This window comes from Citrus clementina, unplaced genomic scaffold (assembly GCF_000493195.1).
Source record: "Citrus clementina cultivar Clemenules unplaced genomic scaffold, Citrus_clementina_v1.0 scaffold_3, whole genome shotgun sequence".
Taxonomy (NCBI): Eukaryota; Viridiplantae; Streptophyta; class Magnoliopsida; order Sapindales; family Rutaceae; genus Citrus; species Citrus x clementina.
The window spans coordinates 42,351,959-42,376,640 of NW_006262339.1; the positions used below are offsets into that span (position 1 = coordinate 42,351,959).

General features: G+C 33.6%; 5 protein-coding genes across 9 annotated transcripts in view; 1 reads left to right on the top strand and 4 right to left on the bottom strand.

Annotated features, from left to right (window-relative positions):
• Nucleotides 1-3,582: 3,582 nt before the first annotated feature.
• On the top strand, nucleotides 3,583-7,028 carry LOC18048182 (desumoylating isopeptidase 1). Of its 2 annotated transcripts, none has more exons than XM_024188726.1 (5): nucleotides 3,583-3,747; nucleotides 4,512-4,600; nucleotides 4,711-4,808; nucleotides 5,427-5,743; nucleotides 6,375-7,028. In XM_024188726.1, exons 2-5 carry the CDS (start codon nucleotides 4,592-4,594, stop codon nucleotides 6,830-6,832), a joined length of 882 nt encoding a protein of 293 aa, XP_024044494.1. In that variant the 5' UTR covers nucleotides 3,583-3,747; nucleotides 4,512-4,591; the 3' UTR covers nucleotides 6,833-7,028. The 2 variants fall into 2 exon arrangements, with proteins under 2 accessions (XP_024044494.1, XP_006443613.1); XM_006443550.2 differs by having other exon boundaries at nucleotides 3,584-3,747; nucleotides 4,492-4,600.
• Nucleotides 7,029-7,921: 893 nt separating this feature from the next.
• On the bottom strand, nucleotides 7,922-11,785 carry LOC18048183 (uncharacterized vacuolar membrane protein YML018C). 4 transcript variants are annotated; one of them, XM_024189329.1, is made up of 6 exons: nucleotides 11,707-11,785; nucleotides 11,552-11,628; nucleotides 10,657-11,365; nucleotides 10,134-10,560; nucleotides 8,661-8,962; nucleotides 7,922-8,093 (listed from the first exon to the last, which is right to left on the bottom strand). In XM_024189329.1, the coding sequence occupies exons 3-6, from the start codon at nucleotides 11,209-11,211 to the stop codon at nucleotides 8,019-8,021; spliced, it is 1,359 nt and encodes a 452-aa protein (XP_024045097.1). In that variant the 5' UTR covers nucleotides 11,212-11,365; nucleotides 11,552-11,628; nucleotides 11,707-11,785; the 3' UTR covers nucleotides 7,922-8,018. The 4 variants fall into 4 exon arrangements, with proteins under 4 accessions (XP_024045097.1, XP_024045099.1, XP_006443617.2 ...); XM_024189331.1 differs by having other exon boundaries at nucleotides 10,657-11,213; nucleotides 11,304-11,365; nucleotides 11,552-11,785; XM_006443554.2 differs by having other exon boundaries at nucleotides 11,552-11,785.
• Nucleotides 11,786-13,423: 1,638 nt separating this feature from the next.
• Nucleotides 13,424-15,567, bottom strand: LOC18048184 (probable serine/threonine-protein kinase PBL25). Its single transcript, XM_006443555.2, has 5 exons — nucleotides 15,030-15,567; nucleotides 14,706-14,920; nucleotides 14,404-14,593; nucleotides 13,889-14,280; nucleotides 13,424-13,798 (listed from the first exon to the last, which is right to left on the bottom strand). Exons 1-5 carry the CDS (start codon nucleotides 15,139-15,141, stop codon nucleotides 13,424-13,426), a joined length of 1,284 nt encoding a protein of 427 aa, XP_006443618.1. The 5' UTR covers nucleotides 15,142-15,567.
• A 2,308-nt stretch (nucleotides 15,568-17,875) lies between these two features.
• LOC18048185 (basic blue protein) lies at nucleotides 17,876-19,117 on the bottom strand. Its single transcript, XM_006443556.2, has 2 exons — nucleotides 18,761-19,117; nucleotides 17,876-18,303 (listed from the first exon to the last, which is right to left on the bottom strand). The coding sequence occupies exons 1-2, from the start codon at nucleotides 18,954-18,956 to the stop codon at nucleotides 18,104-18,106; spliced, it is 396 nt and encodes a 131-aa protein (XP_006443619.1). The 5' UTR covers nucleotides 18,957-19,117; the 3' UTR covers nucleotides 17,876-18,103.
• A 426-nt stretch (nucleotides 19,118-19,543) lies between these two features.
• LOC18048186 overlaps nucleotides 19,544-24,682 on the bottom strand; it is a 7,790-nt gene continuing 2,651 nt past the window's right edge. Inside the window, exons 9-18 of the mRNA XM_006443557.2 lie at nucleotides 24,612-24,682; nucleotides 23,722-23,835; nucleotides 22,568-22,794; nucleotides 22,090-22,148; nucleotides 21,820-22,005; nucleotides 21,608-21,731; nucleotides 21,337-21,395; nucleotides 20,694-20,839; nucleotides 20,380-20,544; nucleotides 19,544-19,930 (exon numbers count right to left, since the gene is read on the bottom strand). The exon at nucleotides 24,612-24,682 is cut by the window's right edge and continues 17 nt beyond it. Coding sequence (XP_006443620.2) covers nucleotides 19,625-19,930; nucleotides 20,380-20,544; nucleotides 20,694-20,839; nucleotides 21,337-21,395; nucleotides 21,608-21,731; nucleotides 21,820-22,005; nucleotides 22,090-22,148; nucleotides 22,568-22,794; nucleotides 23,722-23,835; nucleotides 24,612-24,682 — 1,457 coding nt within the window. The 3' untranslated portion in view covers nucleotides 19,544-19,624. The remainder of the gene's footprint in view (nucleotides 19,931-20,379; nucleotides 20,545-20,693; nucleotides 20,840-21,336; nucleotides 21,396-21,607; nucleotides 21,732-21,819; nucleotides 22,006-22,089; nucleotides 22,149-22,567; nucleotides 22,795-23,721; nucleotides 23,836-24,611) is intronic.

Sequence of the window (24,682 nt, forward strand, 5' to 3'; positions counted from 1 at the left end):
ATTTCTTACTCTCATACTATTTTCATAATATCGAATAACTCATTTGGCACAAAATATTTAAAAGAAAAAAGGGGTAAAATGGCTAACTGGATAGTATGAAAATAATGGGAAAATAAATAACATATATTGAATTTTATATGAAGAAACTGCCAATCTCTTCTTCTTTTTTTCTCATCTAAATATAAAAGATAATGGAATATGCATATTTGTTTGTGTTTATGAAAACACAATCATTTATCTTTGAATATAATAATTAAAAATTTAATTATAGGAAAAAAGATTGATACACCCCAAATGTTTAGTCAAAGGAACACAAAACTCGCCAATCTTTTTAACATTTACACCCCCATTTGTTAACAGAATCCACTTCTTTAAACCATTACAAGCTTAATATTGTAATTGCGTACTAATAACAAGTAAATTTACCTAAAAACCCTTATACCATTTTGAAATATCACGAACCTAAAACGAATTCACAAACCCTTAACATACACTATTTCTTAGCACTTTCTTGTCCTTATGTTGCCGCCCTACGCTGTTGGTGCCACTGCTCATGCCTCATCGACGCTACTGTAAGAGTGAAACCACCACCAAGTCAAATGGAGACCATCGCTGCAAAATCTAGTCGAGACCACCATATTGAGACCACCACTATTTCCTTCGTCGATCAAGACTTCATCGGGGTTAACAAGAGCCAGCCGCCAAAATCCAGCCAAGATCACCCCCATTTCGCTACTAAAATCGTCGAAAAATACCAAAAATTGTGCGACATCATCGCTATCCATTCATCGGATTCCACTATGTATTCGCGAACACCACCACCATCAACCAACTCCTCTCCACTAGCACCGAGCAAAAATGTAGCAATTACACCATTTTCGACCACAACAAAATAGCATGCAAAAATATGCTAGTTGATGCCACTTAACACCCATCAGGTTAGCCTAAAAGTGTTTTTGTCTTCTTTATGGTTGTTATATTTATTTACTAATCATGCATGATCGATAATGCAACAATAACCACACAAACTATATATGAGAGGAAGCTCTAAACAAGCTAGAAGTCAGAGTTGTCATTCAAATTTGTGAATAGATTCTTTTTTTTTTTTAAATAGTATGGTTATCATTGTAATTTATTTCACTTCATGCTAATTAGTACTATTAAGATTTAGTGATTATTGTTATAATCAGTTTTGATAGTCCTTTTCCCCCCTTTTGATCATGAAAATTTAAATGGTTAACATGTCAGTAAAGAATTGTGTTATTGATATGGCATCAACAATCTTTGTAGCATGAAATGAAATGAAGTTTGATTAAATTTTTAGTACAAATAATGCACAAGATAATGAATTAGGATTATTCTTGAATAATGGATTAAATTTATTTGGTTTTAGGAGAAACTAAGGGTATTCTTGTAATTTGATTAAAAATCAATAGTTAAACTGGAAAAATGGGAAATTAAATTGGATCTATGAGTAAGGGCATGTTTTTAATCATATTAAAAATGTATGGGCAAATTGCACAACCAACAATTAATTTTTTATGACATGTCCAAATCAATATGTTGACTTATACGTTAGAGGGTGATAATGGGAATTACAATTTGAAAATATAATTTCTATTAAAAAATGTATTTCATTAACAAATGGAGTTGTAAATATTTTTTTTAAAACATTTGATGGTTTTGTGTCTCTTTTCCTAAACGTTGGGAGTATATCAATCATTTTTTCTTTATTTTATTAGCTGCCATGATTCAACCTAATCTCCATTTATCAAAAGTTGGCATGTGAATTTAATCGCTTATATCTTCGGGCAAACCTAATCCAACCTAATCTAATTTTGATAATTTGATTTGGTCATTATGGGTTAATTGAGTCATTTTTTTGACCCAATTAATAATTGGGTTGGACTGTGTTAATTATGATAAACCTATTTAACTCAATCCAATCTAACCCACGTAAATAATAATGATAATGATATGGTAATCCTTACCTATAAAATCCTAAAAACCTAAATGGCTAACTTAAATTTTTAACTCTTTTTATTTTTTATTTTATGTATAAGAGACGATCGAGTTTATTCTCGTATCTACTGCTGAAAAATCTAATCTCAAAACTAAAACCACTCTCTCATATAAGTAAATTTCTTATGTTATAAGTTTAATTTGAATGCAAGTTGGTTTTAATTTCTCTTTATATTTTATTAAACACTAAATAGAACATAATTATATATATATCACTTTCATTTTATTAGTGAATATGGTGCTGATTAATTATCTAAAATGTCTGAATTTGAAATTCAAAAAAGAGATGAGAGAAGCTGAAAATAAAGTCTAGAAGCTCATTATTGAGATTTTCTTAATTTTAAAATAGTTGTTTTTTTTTTAATTTTCTTTATCAAACACTAGACAGTGAATGAAATTTTTATGTTATAATATATTTATATTTGATTTTAATAAGTTTCATAATTTTTCTTTATTTGATTTTTAATTTTAATTTGACCTTCAACCCGATCAACCCAACTCAAACTGATAATTTAAGTGTCGGGTTGCATTGGGTCAGACGTGGTTAACTAATTGAGTTGGGTTGATTTGATCTCAACCCATTCAATAATGGGATATATTTGTAAAAACGTTTATTTAATTGAGTTTAGTTGATTTTATTTAAACCCATTCAATAATAGGGGTTAATTTTATCTAAACTCATTCAATAGTTAATTGGATTGTATTTTTACAAACTCTATCTAACGCAACCCATGTCCAGTCTTAAATTACAACTTAGTTGTAACCTTCAACACGTAAATATTTATATATTTGTTATCGTTATAAAACTCACTCATATTTACCAAATACATTTGTCACTAGGCTCTTGGTCGAAGTGGTTGAGCTCCTGTTCAAGCCGACAAGCCCCCACAAAAGTATTGTAGGGCTAAATATTTATAAAACTCTTCTCCCTTATTAAATGCAAGTGGAGCAGAAACATCACTTCTTTGTGAAGATTATTTCGTTTGGGCATGTACTTCATAAATTTTAATGTAATAATATAAATCCCAATAAAGTATATCTGATTATAAATATTAGTGTAATATCTATTATAATAGTAGTTATAAATATACGTACAATACAGTAATTTGGTGCGTAACAAGTATTAAAAAAAATATTTACCAAATACATTTCAAAATGGAAGAATGAGACTGTTGTCTCTCGTAATATTCTTTTGTCTGTAACCCTAGAACGCAAACGAAACGGGGAAAAAAAAAGGCACTATTATTGAAGGATACACGTGAGAAATGAAATTTAAGGGTAAAAGTTTATCAAGGAGTAAAGTGATTAAAAAAAAAAAACTTATGAAATACACAAGTGTCAATCTACTCCCATTCAAAATAAAGTGAAACAATTAGTCAAGGTTGTTGTGTATAGATTGTGATCACAGAAGAATGTGAAATGTGATAAACGCGGGATATTTATTATTCTGAACTTGGAAGGTTCGTGTGTGGACTAGACTCGCAGTTACAATAGCCGCGGGCGCCGTACAATTACACGTGTCACAAAACGAGTGGATAGCAAGTTCCAGAAGGTCGGAGAATCAATGAACGAGATAGGAGAGGCAAGATTCCTGGTCCCTATATAACCGAGGTTCCAAATTTCGTCCCTCCCATTTTCAGTGGTTAGAGGTTTCTCTCTTCCCTAAATTGACTGAGAAAAGAAAAAAAAAAGGAAAAATACAACTCTTCATCGTCTTCTTCTCAGGTAAGACTTCGTGTCTTTCTCTTCTGATTTTTCGTCTTTGTCTTTATGTGGCCTAGGTTTAAATTCGTTTTACTGTTATTTTATTTTATTTTAACTGATTCAACATTGTTTTCTTATTATTGATGCTGTTAGGTTTGCTGTAGATTCGCCTCTTTGAAGGCGCTAAATTAATAATTTTATGGCCGATTCTTGAAGTTGAATAAATTCTGACAATGTTTCAATTAATTTGATTGAATCGCGTGTTCCTGAGATTGAATAATTTTAATTAATGAACAAATGGTTTTTTTTTTAATTGTTGTTGCTTTTAAGTTGTTATTATTATTATTATTATTATTTTGAAAACTTTGAAGTATAATGATTTTGTTGGAGAAAGAAGATTAAATTTTTTTATTATGAAATTCAGATTTTTACAGATTCCTAAGAGTGTTTCTTTTTCTAATTTTTTTAATGAGAATGTATGTTTGATTTTCATTATTACATTGCATTTAATCCTGAATGTTGTATATTTATCGCTCTCTCATAACTTTTGTTCATGTAAAGTTGGTATAGTTTTAAAGTTAAGCAAAGTAAAGAAGGAATTAGAGGTACAGCTTGCTGAATTAGAGAGCTTTATTGGTGATCTATTTTGCTGTTGTTGTTTTACATGCTAATAGTTAAATCTCTACCAATTCCAGAAGAGTAATAATTACTTTCCTTGAACAGATTTTTTTTGTAAGATTGTCATGAATTTGTGGTATTGATCAGGTTTCATTGTGATTTCAAAGGCCATCTTGCTCGGTTTCATTGGAAATTTTACAGCGCTTAGTATTTCACAGTGCAAAACTTTTCGTATTAGACTGCAGATATGGCTGAGGTATTTAAGTGCATTAAGTTTTTTCTTTCCACAATCAATCTCTCTCTCTCTCTACATTTATCATGCATATTTATTGATGCACTTACATTCGAATTTAAAATTGGTGGCAGGAGAGTCACAAGGTTTCCTTGCATGTTTATGATTTAAGCCAAGGACTAGCCCGACAACTTTCTATGTCATTCTTGGGGAAGGCTATTGAGGGAATATGGTAAGTTTTAGCTTGAAAGAGTAAAATAAAACAATATTCGAATGTTTGTGCTTGATGCCTTGTTTTGTTAAGTTAGATCTAGAAGCAGAAACCTGCTAAACCTTATTTGCTGTCACTTCTAAGATTATTTATAGATAGCCTACATTAGTTGGTAAATAGTATGACTATTATTGTTCTGTGTAAAGTTAATGTAGAATAAATTCAAGTTGGACCTGTTGTGTAAGTTGAAGAGATAATTCTGATAACCCTACATCCAATGTCCTTCATTCTTGGGTACCAAGATAAGGATAGAAACGTGAACCTATTCACTTATGCTAATTTATGAATAGTGAATATATATATATATATATATATATATATATATTATAAGGGTCATATAATGGTACAGCATGGACAGTGGTTTTTAATTTTCTTTTGCAAACTCTTTCTTTGATCAGTGGCCATGCCTGCTATTGACTGGTTCGATCCAAGAGGACTTTTGTTCTTCTTCCAATGTTCTGTCATTTTTTAACCAACAAATCTGACTCTTTGCTTTTATGCTGTCCTATATCATGTTACTAAATGTCGAGTTAAATACATGCTTGGTGGTTGCTGAAGTGTTTTAATCTCGCATGACAGGCACACAGGAATTGTGGTCTATGGTAACGAATATTATTTTGGGGGTGGTATACAACATGATTGTGTTGGAGCAACACCATATGGAAAACCATTGAGGGTGGTAGAATTGGGTGAAACACATGTGCCAAAGGATGTGTTTGAAATGTATCTAGAAGAAATTAGTCCTCGTTATACTGCAGAAAAATATAGTCTGCTATCTCACAATTGCAACAACTTTAGCAATGAGGTTGCACAATTTTTGGTGGGAAAAACGATCCCTGAGTATATTTTGAATCTCCCTAATGAAGTTATGAGCAGTCCAATGGGTGCGCTTGTATGTAAGTTTCCAATTCCAAATGACTCTAGTTTATCTCTATGTTATTCAGGTTGATAGAACATTGATTGTCAACAACAATTTTAAATTGTGTTTGTCTACAAGTTGATGATACTGAATTTTTTTAGACATAAATTGACATCCACCGTTTTCTCATATGGACCTTGGAATGAATTGGGTGATTGAAACTAAAAATTTGGCTAATTGGGTTATTGAAACTAAAAATGATTGGTTGATTAAAAAATTTGGCTAATTTGTGAAAAGCAAGTTCCACAATTTTCCTTCACTCATACGTTCCAGTTGTGTGCTGCCTGAAATTGTTACATTGTCTAATTGTGTCCAGTGCAGATTACTTATGGTAATGTGATAAATGTCTGGCATTGAGATCATGTCATTCTGTGGTGTCATGTTACTGTCCGTTAATTAGTTTAGTGGTTGGTCCTAATTTTCTTTCGGAAGTAGGATCTGCCTTGACATCAAATGGGTATCTGTAATGCCAATTTTCTTGCAGAAGAAAGAATTTGTATTTATTTATTTATTTATTTTTTGTGCTAAACTGTGAAAATCAATAAAGGGGAGAGAGAGGAAGCTTTTTATCATCTACAGTAAGGGAACTTATTAACATTCTGCTGCAGTGCCCATGATACAGAACCTGGAAGCAACAATGAAAGCAGGTGCGGTACCTCAAGCTCCTCAGTTCAGGCCTGCTCCACTGGCTCAGTCTTCAAGATCTCTGAGTGTTGATACTGTGAACAAATCCTCTAGCAATAGTCCCAGGCCATCTGTGCAGCAAAAGAACGTCAGAGAGCCTTCAGGTACGATGAAAACTGAAGAGCAAGCCATTGGGTGTGAGGAGCCAAAGAAATTGGCCAACACAGTGCCTCCTGCAGAGGGAGTACAAAATTCAGGTGTTGATGGGGTTACGGAAGACCCCCTTGGGGATGCTCGGAAGATGGTACAAGAGGAGATTAACCGTGAATTTGCTGCAATGATGGCGACTGGGACATTGCGTGCGAGTGAGGCTGCAGCCCTTGCCATGAAGAAAGTAATGCAAAAATATGGACACATGAATGTGGCAATGACACAAAGTTAGAAATCAAGAACAAACTCAATATTTTAAGAAATGGCTGTTTGATTTTGTTTGTCTGAAGTGTGTATGAAGACTCTACGGTTAACTTGCTAACTACATATAATTCTTTGTCATGCACACTGTCAGTTCTTTGGAAACTGTATGCTAAAAACTATTCATTTATTTATGGAACTTCATTTCATTTTCTTCTTTCTACCAATTCGCCTCTAATTACTCGTTTGGTGATGTGGATGGATCTGTAATGGATGTTAGGAATTCATTTTTTATGTCTAATTGCTCTTGGACTGTGATGTGTCTGTTGTGAAAGTTTAATTCCTAACAAGCAAGCTCCTAAACCCCAATCGAAAAAATGCGGCTCGTCTTGGGAGTTGTTCGGTATGATGATGAATGGTTCTCATTATTGAAACTTTGGATTAGGAGTGTTCACGGATGAAATTTTGCGGATTGGACATTAATTCATATCTGATCCATGATTTTATAGATTATAGATTTTTAATTCAATCCAATTCATGGATTGGTAAAATTCAATTTATATTCTGCGGATCAGATGCAGATTTGATTCAATCCATATTTAATTCACCATTGTGCGGATTGATTTGCAGGCTAGAATTTTTTAATCATGTCCTATCTACGAACTAACTAAATATAAAAATAATTTTACTACCGATTAAATTCAAAATTAAATAAGATAAAATAAATAAATTGTTTAAATAAAGTTAGAAATACATTCAAAATTTCAAAATATAACACACCAAAAAGAAAAAAAAAAACTCATTTATTTAGATCAATACATGAAAATTAATTGCTAAGTAAGTTCTTTTTTTATTTAATTATTTGTATTTTATATTATTGTCGAATAAGACATAATATAATGTTAATATAACTATAATTTAACTTATATATTTATTAGTAAGTATAATACCAAATTTACAAATTTAATTTTTTTATTAATTTTTTTTTTGTGGATTCGTAGATTTTTACATATTTACAGAAGTAAATTCATATTAAATCCACTAATTGCGGATTTTTAAATTTTCAATCCAATCCAATCTACCAATCCATAGATCGAATTTTTACGGATTAAATTTCTACGGATTAGACAGATTGAACATATTGGATTAGATTCACACCCCTACTTTGGACGTTCGAATCTTGTTAAAAAAAAGAAGATATATTTACCATTCCAGTTTTAAAGCTGGTGGGATGAATCTACAATGTCTTTGATATCTTCTTCACCATCTAATTCTTTTTCTTTGCATCGTCTCTGAAAGAATGGAAAGGACAGAGAGAGAGAGTTAAGAGTTTAATTTTATTATTTGATTTAGTATAGAATATTTTCTCTTTCCTCCTCTTTTCCTCTTCTCTTTTATTTTATTTTTTCAAACCACATTGTTGCCGGAGAATATTCCACTTATCCATTGCCTGATCATTTGATCAGTGTTGCCTGTCTGCTCTGTGTCTCTTAAAAGTTGCAACCTCATTTCGTTGCTAAAGAAGAGTCCGCCTTACTAAAGTTAATTGAAAACGGAGGCAACACTGGTATTTGAATTCACAAAATAGACAATAACTACTAGAAATCAAGTCTCTGTTTATTCATGCAGCTACGACCCACAATAATGGAAGGCATGATACACTTTGCTGTAGTCGGGAACAGTATGCGCCCGTCTCTACACATGAATTAATTTGATCAACCATGGTATGTTCATCTATGGAGCTAAATTTAAAAAAATCTGTATAAAATTATCCTTTCAATCCAGCAATATGGTACATTTGTTCCGTATTATGTTCAGTCTAATATAATGTGGTGAATAGAAACATGTTAAGAGATTACCGTGGTGTCTTGTTGGAGTGACGTGTGTTCTTGTTCAGATGAACTAGCATTTTCAGTTTCTAGTTCAAGACTAGCATCTTTGGATCTGCTTAAAGCACCATCAGGAATGTTTATGCCACCAAATCCAATAATGACAGCAACTGCTCCAAGATAATCCAGGAGTTTTGGAGCATTGCCAGTTAATGAATCCACAACAGCAGCCAGCGGCACCTGAATTGTAAGACCAGCTGTTGCTACAGTTGCGGTTGTTAGAAGTACAGCCTTCGCCCATAAATAATCACTCAGGACATTATCCAGCAAACCTGCAAATGAGAACAAGATTTACAAACTGATGGGATATATATCTCATCCAAATCCAATATAATCATAATGACCGAGCATAATATCACGTTTTAATAAGGAAACCTTAAATCGTAAAATCAAATCTACATAAAGTAGAAATGGATAAATTCCACCATGATATCTGGAAACCAGCACAAGTTATTGTCAATTCTTTCACGCGCACACATAGTTGGTGACATATGCAGCAACTCACAAAGCATCCAAAAATGCTGTCAGCATTGTAATAGAAAGTTCAGTCTCCTAGGAAATTCAGCATTCTTCTTCATGATTTCATGGCTTCAAGCAAAAATAAAAAATTTAAAAAAAAAATCTTAGCAAAAGTTGGAAAAAAAAATATAACACTTGGATAAAATCTTTACTTTTAATTGTTCACTGTTTTTTTTTTTAAAGTCGAACTATTAGCAATACCTATAGCAAGGTATCTCAATGTGGGAATCATCATATATGTGCTATGCCACTCATCAGTATAATACCAAGCAAGACACGTCGAACATTAACTCTGTTAGCTTTGAAATTGAACAACCAAAACACCTTATTTGTAAAGCTAATACAAATACTCTCATAGCTGCATTCCTCGACAAAAAATGTGCAAATAGAGGCATTTATCCCCTAAGAAGTATCAGAAACTACCACATCCTAATTTGATTGAACGGGACACACATCCTGCTTCCCCAATCTTCCAGGCCAATTGCAGTTTGTCCAGTTAGATGGTACCAAAGATGTAGCATCAGCTCAATTTAACAAATGTGAGAATGTGCAGTCATTTCATAGGGCTTAACAAGGGATGTCAATAGCTAGTTTTCCACTAAGATTTAATCCCAGCCATAGACTTTTCCACACATGGTTTTGCTAAGTTCATGAAAGAAAGAGACTAAACCCGGGACACAATGACTTCTACAAGAACTAAGTTTTGACTCGACCAACCAACCCGCATATGCAGTGTCAGCACTATGCACAGAAATATGGCACATGCTAGATTGCAATGACAAAAAAAGCCTGGAACGTGGCAGGACCAGAAATGAAAATGCTGACTTAGTTATATTAGAACAAGCAAAGAGAGAGCAAATAAATTTTTAAGCACAATATCGACAAAAAAGGAAGGGGGAAAATACACATGACTTAAATGCATACCTTTACCAACAATTAAACCAAACTGCTTCAGGGTCAGCTTATAGAATGGCTCTAGCTTGGTGAAATGGAGTATGAGGGCGACAGGAAGGAAAATGATGAGGTTGAAGAGCCCGAGAAAACCAAGGAACTGCGCCATACTGGCATCACCATTTTTACCATCATCATCCGGCAACTTCTTGCGGATAAGGGTAATATAAACAGCATATAGCCCAGCTGATGCAAGAGAAAGAATGTCTCCTAGAAGAGGGTTTGAAGCAGTTGCACTTACACTGCTACTGTTTTCAGAGTCCCCCAAGCTGACAATTATAGTTCCCGCCATGCAAAGAAGAACACTTACAAGCTTCACCCACGTGAACTTCTCACCCAAGAATAATAGGGAGACCAAAAATGTGAAAAGACTGGATGTACTGCTTAAGATTGTATTTGACTGCATGCAACAAAAGAAAGTAACCAGTTATACCAAATTGGTGAAACATGTACAGCACCAATAAGACATGCGAAACAAAAATTATTAAATGCTTACTGTTACTGTAGTATACTTCAAGGAGAGATTAAAAGTCAGCTGCGCCAAAAACCAAAATGGGCATATCAACAAGCTGACCTTCGCCACTCTAGTGCGAGTCCATCGTCCTTTTGCTGCAAATTCCTCAACCTCAACAACTGGCAAACTGCACTGAAACTCATCTGAAACAAATTCTGATCCAGAATCAATATTTTTCTCTTGCTGACCAATTTCCCCCTCTTGCAAAATCAAAGACTGAGGCAATTCCTCGCCTTTTACGCCTACATTACTCTCTTCAAGAAGAATTGCCTTTTCAGAGTCTCCCAATTCTTGTAAAGTGCCACTCTTTCTATTTTTCCAGAACAATACACTTCCATATGTGTCCACCAAATATCGCCCAATTTCAGCAATGGGAATGTAGACCACAAACAGTGAATTGCAAATGTAAGTGACGAGAAATGGTGAAACACCGGCATCTACTACAGACTGAACTACAAAACTAGCAGCAATCCAGATGATTGCAACTGCAACTATGTATATCAATCCTAAACCCCATTTCCAAACTTCACTAGTCATATCTGTTGAACCAAAACAAGAATCAAACTAGGACCAAATATTCCCAAATAGTTCATAACTCAAATCAAATCCAAGCGCCGAAATACCCATACCAAAATGTACTTTCTCCAGGGAAAAACCAAAATACCAAGATCATAATCACAACACAGCTCACCTACAACATATAGAAACGAGGAAAAGAAAAGAAAAAAAGTGAGTCAAAACATGATGTCAAGAATTTTTTTTTTTTGGGATATATTAAGCATAAAAATGCAGACTTGAAGGAGAACCCAATACAGTAATCATGAAATTGAACCAAGTGACGCTAATACAGCATTAAAAATCTAAAGAAAACAAGCACCTGCACTCAATATGAACTCAGAATCGGATCCTCTTCGTCTCAAGAAAGAGGGAGTATTTCGTTCGCCGAGACAACAACTGAAAATCAATTAAAACCGATCAACTAAGAATTTTTAACTTTTATTATGAACAAATTATTGTCTCTTTAGCATGTACCAAGTTGCTGGCCTCGCAAATCAATTTGATTTCATTGCCGGTAAGCTTTTCGCTTCTATTTAGTTTGGTGAGACGTGCTAAAACGTGGGCATAAATATTTATTTATTCACTTTTTGCAGTTATATATGAATGTTGCAATTTTTTTTTTCTAATACTATTTTATCATTGACAAAAAAAAAATGTAATATTTAAATGTATTACTTACAAAAATAATAATTGTAACTTTCAACTTGAACAGCAACTGTTGTACCTTGTAAGGCAATTTCTCCTTAAAGAACAGTAAGTTTAAATTATTTTTTAAAATTTTATAATAAATTCTAAAAAAGTATTTTTGTTCCTTTAATTTCATAATTTTTTTACGGTTGTATATTACAGTAACTAGAAAATAATATACAGGTTTTACATCCTGGAATATCCTCCAAACAAATAGTATACATCTTTTTATATTGGATTTTAGTTTAGAGTAATAATATAGATATAAATTTTTATACAAATTTATTTTGTATAAATTGATGTGTCATGATAAAATTAATTGAATTAAATATCTCTTAACCCAAATGATCTATTTTAATTATTTTGTATTTTCATTCAACTAATAAATTAATGTCAAATCAATTTATATAAAATAAGTTTATATAAGAATTTATGGTTGTATAATTACTCTTTAACTTAATTGTGGGCTTCTCCTGCGCTGTGTCTGCTAGTTCTTGTTAATTGCTTATGCTTCACTCCAAAGTTCACTCTTTCTTTCATCAAATCCAGGGCATATGTAATTATCCAAAAAAAAAAAATCTTTCCATGCTGCTCAACTTTTCCTTTCATTAGATCGACTCAATCTCGTGAATCTATAAAAAAAATTTGTTGTTGCTATTATTCTAATTTTTATTAGATTTTTGTCACGTATATTCCTCAACTAATTATATAAAAATAAATAAATGTATGACGATAATTCAACAAAAAGTTTACATTGGAAGTGTCGAAAATTCATCATAAAGATGTTGTTGTGGTTGAAAGAGGATAGATTTTACTCGTATTAGGGTGCAAAATGTAGACATACTCAAAAGTTGTTGTCCCAAAAGATAATATTAAATATTAACTTGAATACTTTTTTTTTTCGTTTTTTAAATGTAATGCTAAGGACAAATTTATTGTACAAGCTAATTATATATAAAACTATGTTATATGAAAGTACTGCTTCTATTAAAATTTTAAACCAATACGTTCATATCCAGCAAATTTTAAGAGAAATATAGTCTTAAATCCCGCACACAACTTGATCTTGAATGATTTTGGTTGTCCCTTTCTAATCTAATGTTCCAATTTCACATCTTTGATTGAAACTTTACTACAGCCATGGACAATATATGGTAATAAATAATAAAATGATTGCTTGAAACAATTGGCAAACAAGAAAACAGGCCAAATTTTGCTTTAACACTTAACAAAAGCAATCTTCTCTTTTACCAATCATGAAAACAATTAAACAATTAATGAAAAAAGAACTATCTCTTCCACTCACTCACATTCTTCTCATGATAAAAAGCTCAATGCTTGTTTACCCACAATCCGTTGTAATTTTTACACCAAAGAATATAACTTCAAAAGAAAAAAAATGAGAAAATAGAAAGAACTTCTCTGGACAAAGGACAATGAGAAAGGAGCTGAACGTTATTAAGATAATAAATAGTACAGACATGCACAAACAACGTGTATATAATTACATTGAAGTAGCTACATGCCTTGAATTACAGCCCCATTGTATTGCTTCTGCCACTGCTCGTTTACGTTCCATTTGGCTTTTTTCTTCATCTTGGTAGTATCCATTTTGATCCATCATGTTCATGTTTTGATGATCACACGGTGGTGGTTTATGAGGAGCAGGAGCGGTTGCAGTGTCTGCATCCGGATCACTTCCAAGGAAACTGAGAGCTGAAACGACGTCGCTCATCAATGGACGAACGGATGATTCTTCTTGGACGCACATGGCCGATACTGCCACTGCTTGATTCAATCCCCTCACTGGAAACTCTCCTTGCAGTAGTGGATCAGCAAGTTGTGGGTATCTATTTGGGTCCTTAAAAAAAGGTTGTGCCTGCAGGCGATAACAATTTGGAACTTCAGCAAATTACTGGAGGAACTAATAAAAGAAACTATAAAAACCAAATGGGTAATTGAGACATACCCACGTGACTAAATTTTGTTCATAGGTAGGTCTTGTGGTGTCAATGGCTCTTCTTCCCGTGATCAATTCCAACAAGACAACTCCAAAGGTGTAGACATCCGATTTTACTGTCAATTGACCGGTCCGTTGGTACTCCGGGGCACAATATCCGTAGGTGCCCATCACTCTTGAGGACACGTGTGTCTTGTCCCCAATTGGTCCGAGCTTCGCCAGACCAAAATCGGAGAGCTTAGCGTTGAATTCACAGTCCAACAAGATGTTTGATGATTTCAAGTCGCGGTAGATGACTGGGGGATTGGCTTTATCATGCAGGTACTCTAGACCTTTTGCTGCTCCTAGTGCTATTTTCATTCTCGTGAACCAATCTATTGGCTTTTGTTCGGGGCCAATGTCTGAAAAATCACACGCATATTGCACCATCATATAACAAAAGTACACTATCATTTTAATAGAAAGGGCAACTATTATTAATATCATTAATAAGGGCAAGCAATCGGGAGTAGTAGTTGCAGTACCAAGTAGATGATCTTCGAGGGATCGCAGGGGCATGTACTCGTAAACAAGGAGTCTTTGTTCCCCATCAGCACAATAACCAATTAGATTAACTAGATTGTCATGGTGCAACAGACTTAACATCAACACCTCAACAATAAATTCTTTGTTTCCTTGCAACCCATTCCTGTCAAGTTGCTTCACTGCCACAACCTGATGAATACAAGCAATAGTACCAACCAATGTGATATTTTTGCAAATTAAATCAGTAACTCGATCGACCACATGTGGGGGGGGAGGAACAAATTAGTCATCTGTTACCTACCTGGGCAGTCTTTTCAAGTTTGCCTTTGTAAACTCTGCCAAATCCACCTTCACCAATTAGGCATTCTTGTCTAAAATTCTTGGTTGCGGTGGCTAGTTCTCGAAATGTGAAAGTTTGTGCAGCAATGTTATTGTTGCCGGCTGCTTCTTTATTATTATTATTAGCTTCCTTATGATCATCTGCAGGTTCCTGAGCCGGTTTTGTTTTAAGATTCTCTGCACCAAAAATAATTTATCAAGCTTTTAGAATTAGCTTCTTGTTATGATTACTATGATATCAAAATTAAGAAACCAAAAAGGGCGGATTGCAAAAATGAAAACATACGGTGTCTCGGCGCCGGTGAAGCAGGTTCTTTATTGGGAGGAGAGCCAGGGGACTGTTGCAGCTTCTTGCTGGTGTTTATTCTTCTGGAAGAGAAGCAAGAAAAGCAACTCATTTTGATTATTTATTATCAAATTTGAAGCCCCCAGCCTAAATCCCCCTGATTGAAGAATTGAAAGAAGAAGAAGAGGACATTTAGGTTCAATGCAGTTTGGAAAATGACACCACCATTAAAAAAATCAACAAACGCCAAAACGGTTGGTTATGAAAGTGCTAACAGGAAAAACACAGGTACTATAATGGCAAGGGAAAATTAACAATCAGAAGAATCAAAGGTAGAAGGGAAAGCAAAAAGGAAAGAAAGAAAGAAAGAAAGGAAACGGAAAAGGGTTTCTTGTTTTCTTTTTGGTTAAGCCGTGGAAAATGGGGAAGAAAGAGAGTTTGTCGGGGAATTCTCTGGTTTGTTTTTTGTGAGACAAAAATAGAAAGATATTTATTACATAAACTAACTACAATAATAACCTCTCTGTTTGCATCTTGAGAGAGAGGGAGCTGGACATGGCTGCCATTGTTATGCATAATTAATTAAGTAATTATATTTTGAGATTTGGCCCCATGCTTTTCATCATGCAGAGAAATGGTTGCCCACGAATGCAAATTAAAAAAAGTTGTTTGTTCATCTGAAATAGATAAATAAATAAGTAGAAATTTGAAAATTCTTAGATGCAAACGATTACAGAAGAAAATAACTAATCAGAAGTCAAGTACTTACTTAAAAATAATAAAAAGTTGAGTTGGAATATATTGCTTTTGTTAAGCGGGGAAGGGAAATAAAGTTTGTTAAGATATGCACGTACATCATGAAGATATGGAAGAAGAGCAAAGAAAATTCAAAACAGAGGCAGAAGAGCAACGATATTAGACTTAGAAATTGCCATCTTGAATTCTCAATGATATATGCTTGAGAAAGATATTGCGGTCGAAATTAATTAGCTAGCAGTAGTGTAGCTGGTTTGTTGTATAAAGATTTGATATATCTTCTAACAATTTATTGTTCATTGCATCCTGGAATTAACAGAATATTATCGCGATGATAATGTCAAGCACCATGATCGATGATGGCCTGAATGTCTAATCGAAACAAGAAAATGACATATAAAACTACTAGATAAAGAAGATATTTAAAAGAAATAACTTACAAAATATATATATACATTCTGATATGCAACTTGCAAATCAGTCTTATTTTGTAATGTAATGAGTAATGATCCAACCATCAAATTTTTTGTATAAATAAAGTTGCATGCTCTAATGTGATATATTATAATTAGTTGAATTAAAATATCATATAGCTCACATGATTTATCTTATAATTTATATTTCTAATTCATCAATCATATCATACCATATGCTCTGATGTGATATATTATAATTAGTTGAATTAAAATATCATATAGCTCACATGATTTATCTTATAATTTATATTTCTAATTCACCAATCATATCATGCCATATCTTTTTTTTTTTTTGAATATATTAAACCATAAAGTATCGGAAGATTACATTGGATCTCGATTAATTTAAATTTGAATCGGGTAGAACTATTATGACGGTAAAGCTCTCCCAACAAATATTTTACATTCTCAAATTTTAAACTGAAAATTTTAGTTAAATTAGAACAATTCCATATTAACTAATCTACACGTGTATTGATGCATCATGCCATATCTATTTAAGCAAGTGTTTGCGACTCTAGAATTATAATTTTGTAATATATGACGGTGGCGAGGGATCGAGTCAGGAATTTATTGCAAGTGGGGTTCAAGACATGAGCGTAACTGTATAATTAATGTTTGAGTTTCACGAAGGGTTATTGTGGAAATTTCAAAAGTAGTAAGGGCATTCAAAAATATTATAGGACTACGATGATTTTATTGATATAATACATCGAAATTTTTTCAGAAAAAATGATAAACACACCCCTAATGTTTAGACAAAGAGATAAAAATCTCTTAATATTTTAAAAAAGATATTTACACCCCTATTCACTAACGGAAACAATTATTTTTAACGGGAATAGTAATTTTAACATATAATTACCATTATACCCTTTTAACACATAAAAAAATAATTGTTAATTGTCTAATTTATCCATATATTGTTAATAAAATTATAAATATACCCTCATTGCCCAATTCCTCTATTTAGATTTTTATCAAATTCTCTCTTCAAGCCAAATAAATTTAATCCATTATCAACTTTTATGCCTATTGGATATGTTATTTAATACAATTAAGATAAGATTTTTGTAATTATTATTGTAACCAACATTTTTTTTTTATTTTGTTGATTATACAAGTTTAAATGATGGACATGTAGAGAATTGTGATTCTTATGGCATTAATAACTAATTTTATTTATTTTTATTTTTGAGCAATTGATTAATTTTATTTGGCTTGAAGAGAGAATTTGATAAAAATTTAAATAGAGGAATTGGATAATGAGGGTATATTTATAATTTTATTAACAAAATATGGAAAAATTAGATAATTAATAATTTTTTTTATGTACTAGAAGGGTATAACGGTAGTTATATATTAAAATTACTATTTCTGTTAAAGTAACTGTTTCCGTTAGTGAATGAGGATGTAAATATTTTTTTAAAAACGTTAGGAGTATTTTTATCTCTTTGTCTAAACGTTGGGGGTATGTTTGTTATTTTCCCTTTTTTTTTTCGAAACCTTAGGTATTTGCCCCGTCTTGCCACAGTAGTGTGGCTCGCTCATGGTCACGGACCTCCACACACCAGTACTTTTTTATACATCAAGATGATCATTTTCAGTGGCGAAGCTAAAATTTTGAATTAGTAGGGTAAATTTCCAACAAACTCAAGATGAATAAAAAGGATAAAAAGAGAAGAAAAAATCTTGTTGCTCCATATTACACTAATTATGATTATTATTATTTTATTAAACCATCCTCAGCTTTGTGCAATATTAAGCAGTTCATGAAGACATCGAAGCCAGCTTTTTCTTGAGAATTTGGAGATTAACTAAAGCAACAATGATAATTGTAGCTCAAGAAGCATCAACAGCAAGCTTCAAGCCAGCTTCGCAATGGCCAGGGATACTACAAATGAAATAATTACGTCCCTTTGATAGTTTGATTTGATCTTTTCCGCTTGAGAAACTCTTTGAGGTTGGTGAAGCCCTGCAGCTCTGGTAGTTATTCCCATCAACAACTGCTACATTGTGAATCGATGCGTCATAGTTGAAAACTGCATGCAGATAGTAATTAAATCACAATATTACTGTGAAGGAATAATGACCCCAAAAAAAAAAAAAAATTGCAGCAGGCAATTGCACTCTTGGTTTGTTTCTATGAACTATAAATTCAGTGGCGGATCTAGGAGTTTGGTTCAATGGACCAAGGGGGCATACTCAAGAAATTACAAACATGATTGAGCAAAAGAAAAAGAACTTCAAATCAAAGGGGACAAGAACATAAAAATCTCATTAAAAAGGGCTAAAATTTTAATTAGTTTTATATTATTTCTTTCATAAATGGTGTTGAAGTTATGAAATAATTAAACAATAACATTACGTGTCAATGTCATACAACATAATGTCACCCATTAAATTATTGTTTAAAAAATAGTATAGTAACTAAAATAAAGAGGAGGAAGATAATAACTGAAAAAAAAAAAAAAGGTATAATGGGTGATGGTATGGTACTGAGTGTGTCGCCGGCCTTAAACTGTTTGCCATTGGTCCAACTTTGAATGTTGTAGGTCCAGCCTGAAGTGTCACCGACGGTGAAAGTACTGGTTGCCTCAGTACTATGAAACCGAAGAAAGAGCAAAACAAGCAAGGTGGCTGCAACAGTTGTGGCTTGGCTTGCACTGCATCCTCCCTGGGCCTGGCGAGCCATTCTTATACCGACAGTAGAAGGAACTCTTTAAGTTTCTAATTGGGGTTCACAAAATGAAGAGCATAGTCAGCTGCTTTTATACAGACTTTGTAACACACAGTAAGGTGCCGGTCATTGCTAGAAACAGTATGCCGGTTGGTGAAATGGGAATTAAAAACAAAAGAAAGGGTCATCCTGGGAATCTTTACATTTAATTAGTGTGTAAAGGTTGGTTTGTTGTTTGGTTCCTGCGAGTCTGTTGACTGTGAGTGACGCTGATGCGGCACCTACAATTTTCTTCATTCAGGATACGCCGTGGGCCTTGAAAGATTGCAGGTTGTTCACATGCATTATTGCAAAGGACAAGAACCTGCTGTTATTTTTGTTTTGATGGCTGAAGAAGAAATGTATATTTATGTTTGGTTTGGGGAGCTAGAGATTCTAACTAACTTCGATGACTCCTTTGTTTATGTTGTCTTTTACCTCGTTTTTCCAATCAATCAATAAAGGCATCAGCGTCCCTTGGACACGGAATATATGAATCAATTCAATTGAGACCAAAACATATGAGGATTTCATACCTGCTAGCATTACTGGGTGTCAAAATAATTTAAAAATAAAATAAAATTGATACAACAGTAAATCGCTAGAAAATCACAATTCGTCGCAGTTGTACACAAGAACGTCGCTTACGTGTTCAGTGATACATTGACTTCGATGTTGGAATCTGTTAAAATGATGTCTTTAGAGTTGTCAGCTTTCGGGTGATCGAGAGTATCAAACTGTATGCTCACATGCAGAGGTTTCACAAAGATAACGTCTCTCAAATCTTGGTTTGATTTCAACAAGAACTGAATGAATGAATCCCTTTGCATCGCTCCACTTCTCCCGAGTTTTAAAATATCAGATATCCTTGCTGCATATTTCTCCCGGCTGTGGTCTTGTTGATCTGGATATCTCCTAAGTTTTAAGTACAGTGCGGCAGAAATAATGACCTGAGAAGTAGTCAAGAACAAAGAGATTAGTATCATTTAACACCATCCAGGCTGCACGAAAAATGTACTTAATTATTTATTTAGCCATACAAACAATAAACAAAGAATTTACTTTCCAAAAAGTAAATCAGTTCAGCATCTAACTTTAACTGTTGGCAAGCTTGCAGCAAAGCTGTCTGAAAATTTAAATCTACCACTCACTGATTTATCATTGTTTTTCAGTGGAATGATTGAAACAACCCAAGAAATGATCATGTTTGTTCCGAAATCTAAAAAGTATCATTTTTTCATTAGGTAAATGCGAATTATATCTGTAAAATTGCAAATAGATTTCCTTCTGTGTTCTGGTGAACTCTTCTTGACCATGAAATTCAGAAAAGAAAAAAAAAATATTACAGAGCAGACAGATAGGAAGGGAGAGAGGAGAGAGAAAGAAAGATGCAGCATACTTCACTAGTTCCCGGACTTGTATTGACAGCACAATCAATGTGAACTGTGTCGTCTTCAGACCTCAAATCTGAAGTTGTGGTTTCATCTTCAATATTTGATTCTGATTCAGGAGTTGAAAGGGCAAGGGTATCCAACTCATCATACCACAGCTGGGCTACACCAACCTGCACGCACCCATACACTGAATTGGTTAGCTACTAGAAGTACAGAACTAGCAGAACCAAGAGTAATTATATCAAATAGACAGAAAGAAAGAAAGGAAAAACAAAAGGAGGGAGGAAAAAAAGAAATAAAAGAAATAAAATGCAGGAACCTTCTCCAAGGATCCTGCTACGTCCTCTGCCCTCAGGACTACAGAAGCAGTTCCTCTGGCCTGGCGCCATATACAGCCTTCTTGTAATGATTCAACAAGCTCAGTGTCTGAGGGGATGTCTACATTGACTTTGATATCAATCCTACCTGTCACACAACAAAATTCAGGATCATCATAGTTAGTTAACAGCACCACAATTAAAAGATAAAATTGAAATGAGATTAGGTGGCTTTTGTCTTTTGGGAAGGTTTTTGCTTCTATTTCAGATGTTGAGACTGTTTTAGCCCTCCAAGATAGAACCTTTCTGTTTGGAGATCCTCTCTTATTTGTAAATTCTGTGGCTGTGTTTGGGACTACTGGACGTCTTGTTCACCTTTTGTAACTCTCTATATATTCAATCTACTTGACCTTTTTATTTTTCGAAAGAAACGAAAAGATATAATTGAAATGGTAATGCTAACAAATAGGTAAGGCAACATGTGAACGCAGGTTAAATCAAATTGAAATTGTACTGGAATTATGACATCGCTAAATTGTTTGAAAAATTTGTTCTTTGTCGTGCACGATGACATCAAAAACAGTAAAGATAAAATATAGACTTAATGTTAGCATTTAACTTTACATACTGAAAATATTTATGTACCTGGCAACAAGCTACACCGTTGAATATGATCAGTCCATGACCCCTGATGTCCGCCAGCACTGTCAAACAGCCAGAAAATTAGAAAAATGAATATAAGCAAAAGGTCGGTCATCACCGTCACATCAGGGAAAAGTGAATAGTATTGGAATCACAAAGTTCGGAAAGATTTTGAATAAATCATCCAACAAGTGAAAGACTTAAGGAAGAAAAGAGCTCATGTGGCACACAGACTGAAATGACGGTACACAATCAACATTTAAGAAATACTTACACAGCATAAACTCTCTCCAAAGGGAATGCGAACCAATAAGGTAATCCAAGGATCGCAAAATTTGAAAACTGGAAGTTTGAACAGACTCCAGATTCTCTATTCAATCTCATAATTCTCTGTCCAACTTAAGAACACCTGAAGAAATGAGCAATAGGATACAAACCATGGAATAGATAAACATATAAGCCATAAAGTCAAATCTAATTTCATACCTATGTCACACAAGAGTATGTGATTTTGAAAGGCTATTGAGGATGATATCAGACCAGCATAAGGAAGCTCCTTCAGTGAGCAGCTAGAATCAATTTGATGCAGCAACCAATCTTGTGGCATCTGTTTCAAGAGGGATACTTTTTCCATGACCAACACTCCACAGATCTCCAATACGTTAGAAAATCCTATTAGAGCATAGATGAAGTAATATTAGAATGAATAAATGGACATTTGACATAAAAGAAACCATTCAGAAAACCAATATTGACCTTTGACAGCTTCTTTTATTTCTCCTGAAGCCAAATCCATGATCCATAGAGTTTCAAAGCTGCACATAAAACAAAAATATTATACCATTCCTTAGATTAAGCACATGGAATCTAGGCAACAGCATTGTTTCTGCAAGTTAGTAGTTCGCTACATCTCAAACATTGTCCAGAACAATTGACTTTGACCAATATATGAGCAAATTGACAATCAAGATCACGAGCCAGCTTTGGATCTTGGACAATCCCAACTCAGCATTTTAAAATGAACAAACAACAGAAATGCACATCCCAATATGCTTTGGACATACAGTAATTACAGAGGAATTACTGACATTTCAAACTGCTTTTATCTTGTATTTTAGTATTTTAGCGAGCTTTCAAAGATGTAATTAGGTTTGCCATTCCTCTAAAATAGTTGGGATGACTCATATGGTGTTGCTCTTATTGATCAAGAACTAACAAGGAATGGATCCTTCACCTGCGATTGATAATTAAAAGATTATCATCCTCAGACTTCATCAGATGCCAAGGAAAAATCAGTGATTGGGGATCAAGCTTTTCAGACTTTGTATCATTGTCCCTTTCAAAACCCAGCTTCTCCATGATCCAGGCCCATAAACTATTATTTTTCTTACTAATGCCACTTGTCGGATAGACTGTCTCCAAAACCCGCCTTCCCATGTCAGCTCTCCTGATGGCATGATTCTTAGTAGATAGGCAGCAAAAAAGGGTCAATACCAAGCGGAATAAAAGAAGAAGAAGAAATGGAAAAATGAAAATGATATTATAAATATAAATATATAGGAAAAAATTTCAGGTAATTATATAAAGGGCAGGATCAACAGTCACGCTTTTATACACAAATTCTCAGCCATCAGATCACAATAATTTTGAAGGCTAAGATTATTGCTGAGAAGGATTATTTTTTAGAAGATATACAGCCAACTGATTACAGACCCTACAACTACCATTAATGCTCCTTCTTTCTCTCCTCGTTCATCTCACCAATCTTTAAATTCAGTTTTGGTGAGTGGTTTTTTTTATTGTTATTTTTTCTTTGCTTTGGAAAATCTGATAACATTATACCAGAAACTATAATTTTCCTCTTTTTGCAGCCAAAGGATCAGGACCTACTAAGAAGCAACAGATGCGGATGTGTTTTTTGTATATTAAAAAATAGAGCACAAATGTCAAAAATTTGCCCAAAAATAAAAACATGCCAACAAAATGAAGCAATGAATCAAAAAGCTAAAGCATACATACATACATACATACATACATACATATATATATATATTCTCACAAAGAAGACATTTTGGAAAGGGGAAAGGGGGGACGAGAGGCTAAAACAATTATACATGTATAAAGAAGTGGAGTGATTAAGAATTTATCAACTGTCTTGTCCTAAACCCATCTGTATTATAAAGAAAATACTAAGAAAAGGATAACTATAAGGACATTGACAGCATAATTAAAGAGAAAGGAGGAAGTGACATAATTTGAGAAGACAGACAAAGTCAAATTCATTTAACAGCGAACTAAAGAAGAAAATATAAAAATAATTTTCAAATAAATACATCACATGTTACTCAACCAAATTCAAAATCACAAATCAAATATTTGAATGCATACCTCTGAATCTACAATGTACAAGCAATCATCATCCTCATGATAAAAGGAAGCTGCAGGACGCATCAACTTGGAAGATTCAAATTCACCATCCTCAAAACCTGGGCAAGAACCAATCTGAAATATAAAAGATATAAGTGGGATCTAAGCTTTACTTATTCTTTATTTCATCCACTGGAAGATTATGCCAGAAGACACTGAATAAAGACAGTAATGATGGAAATGAGAAAGATGCAATAAAGGTTTCACATCACTGGACTCTAATCTCTATAATATTGAAGCTATAAACATAGCTCAAAGGGTATATTAACAATCATAAATGCATTTGGCTTCCAATGTGATGTCATAAAAACATTGATCTGAGTCCTGCTCAGAACAAAAAATTAATAAAAACATTCAGCCTTCTTTATGTGATTCTAGGTAAGACTAATCCTTTCAGGGTAAAAACTAATGGTCATTACCTTTTCTCCCACTATTACGCATAAAGTTGTTGCTATCTGACCTATCAATCAAACTATAAACTACACTGAGAAAATGGACTGTGGATAATGTAGCAGGCTTAATCAAAGCTGTCACAGCAATATTTGCCACCCAAAATCAGAAGATAAAATTAACTGATCATGTATATTAACTACCTAAAACCTTATAGGTGCCCTTTTACTCTTAGATATGATCCTCCAGGAAACAGACCAGATATTTTGACTATGAACAACCAAGACAAGTAAAATATCTGATAACAATGTTGTGATTGGAAATAATTGACAAGATGACAATAACAAGGTAACAGTATTTCCATTGCTAACTAAAATAAAACCACAGACAAAACAGGCTTTAAAGATTTGAAGGTAGTGTTGCAACTTGACTAAAATTCATCTGGTAGCAGATGTACATACACAATCAAGAATTTTTCCATTGCCGTCAAAAACGATGATTCGATGATGATTACTGTCAGAAAGGAACAGGC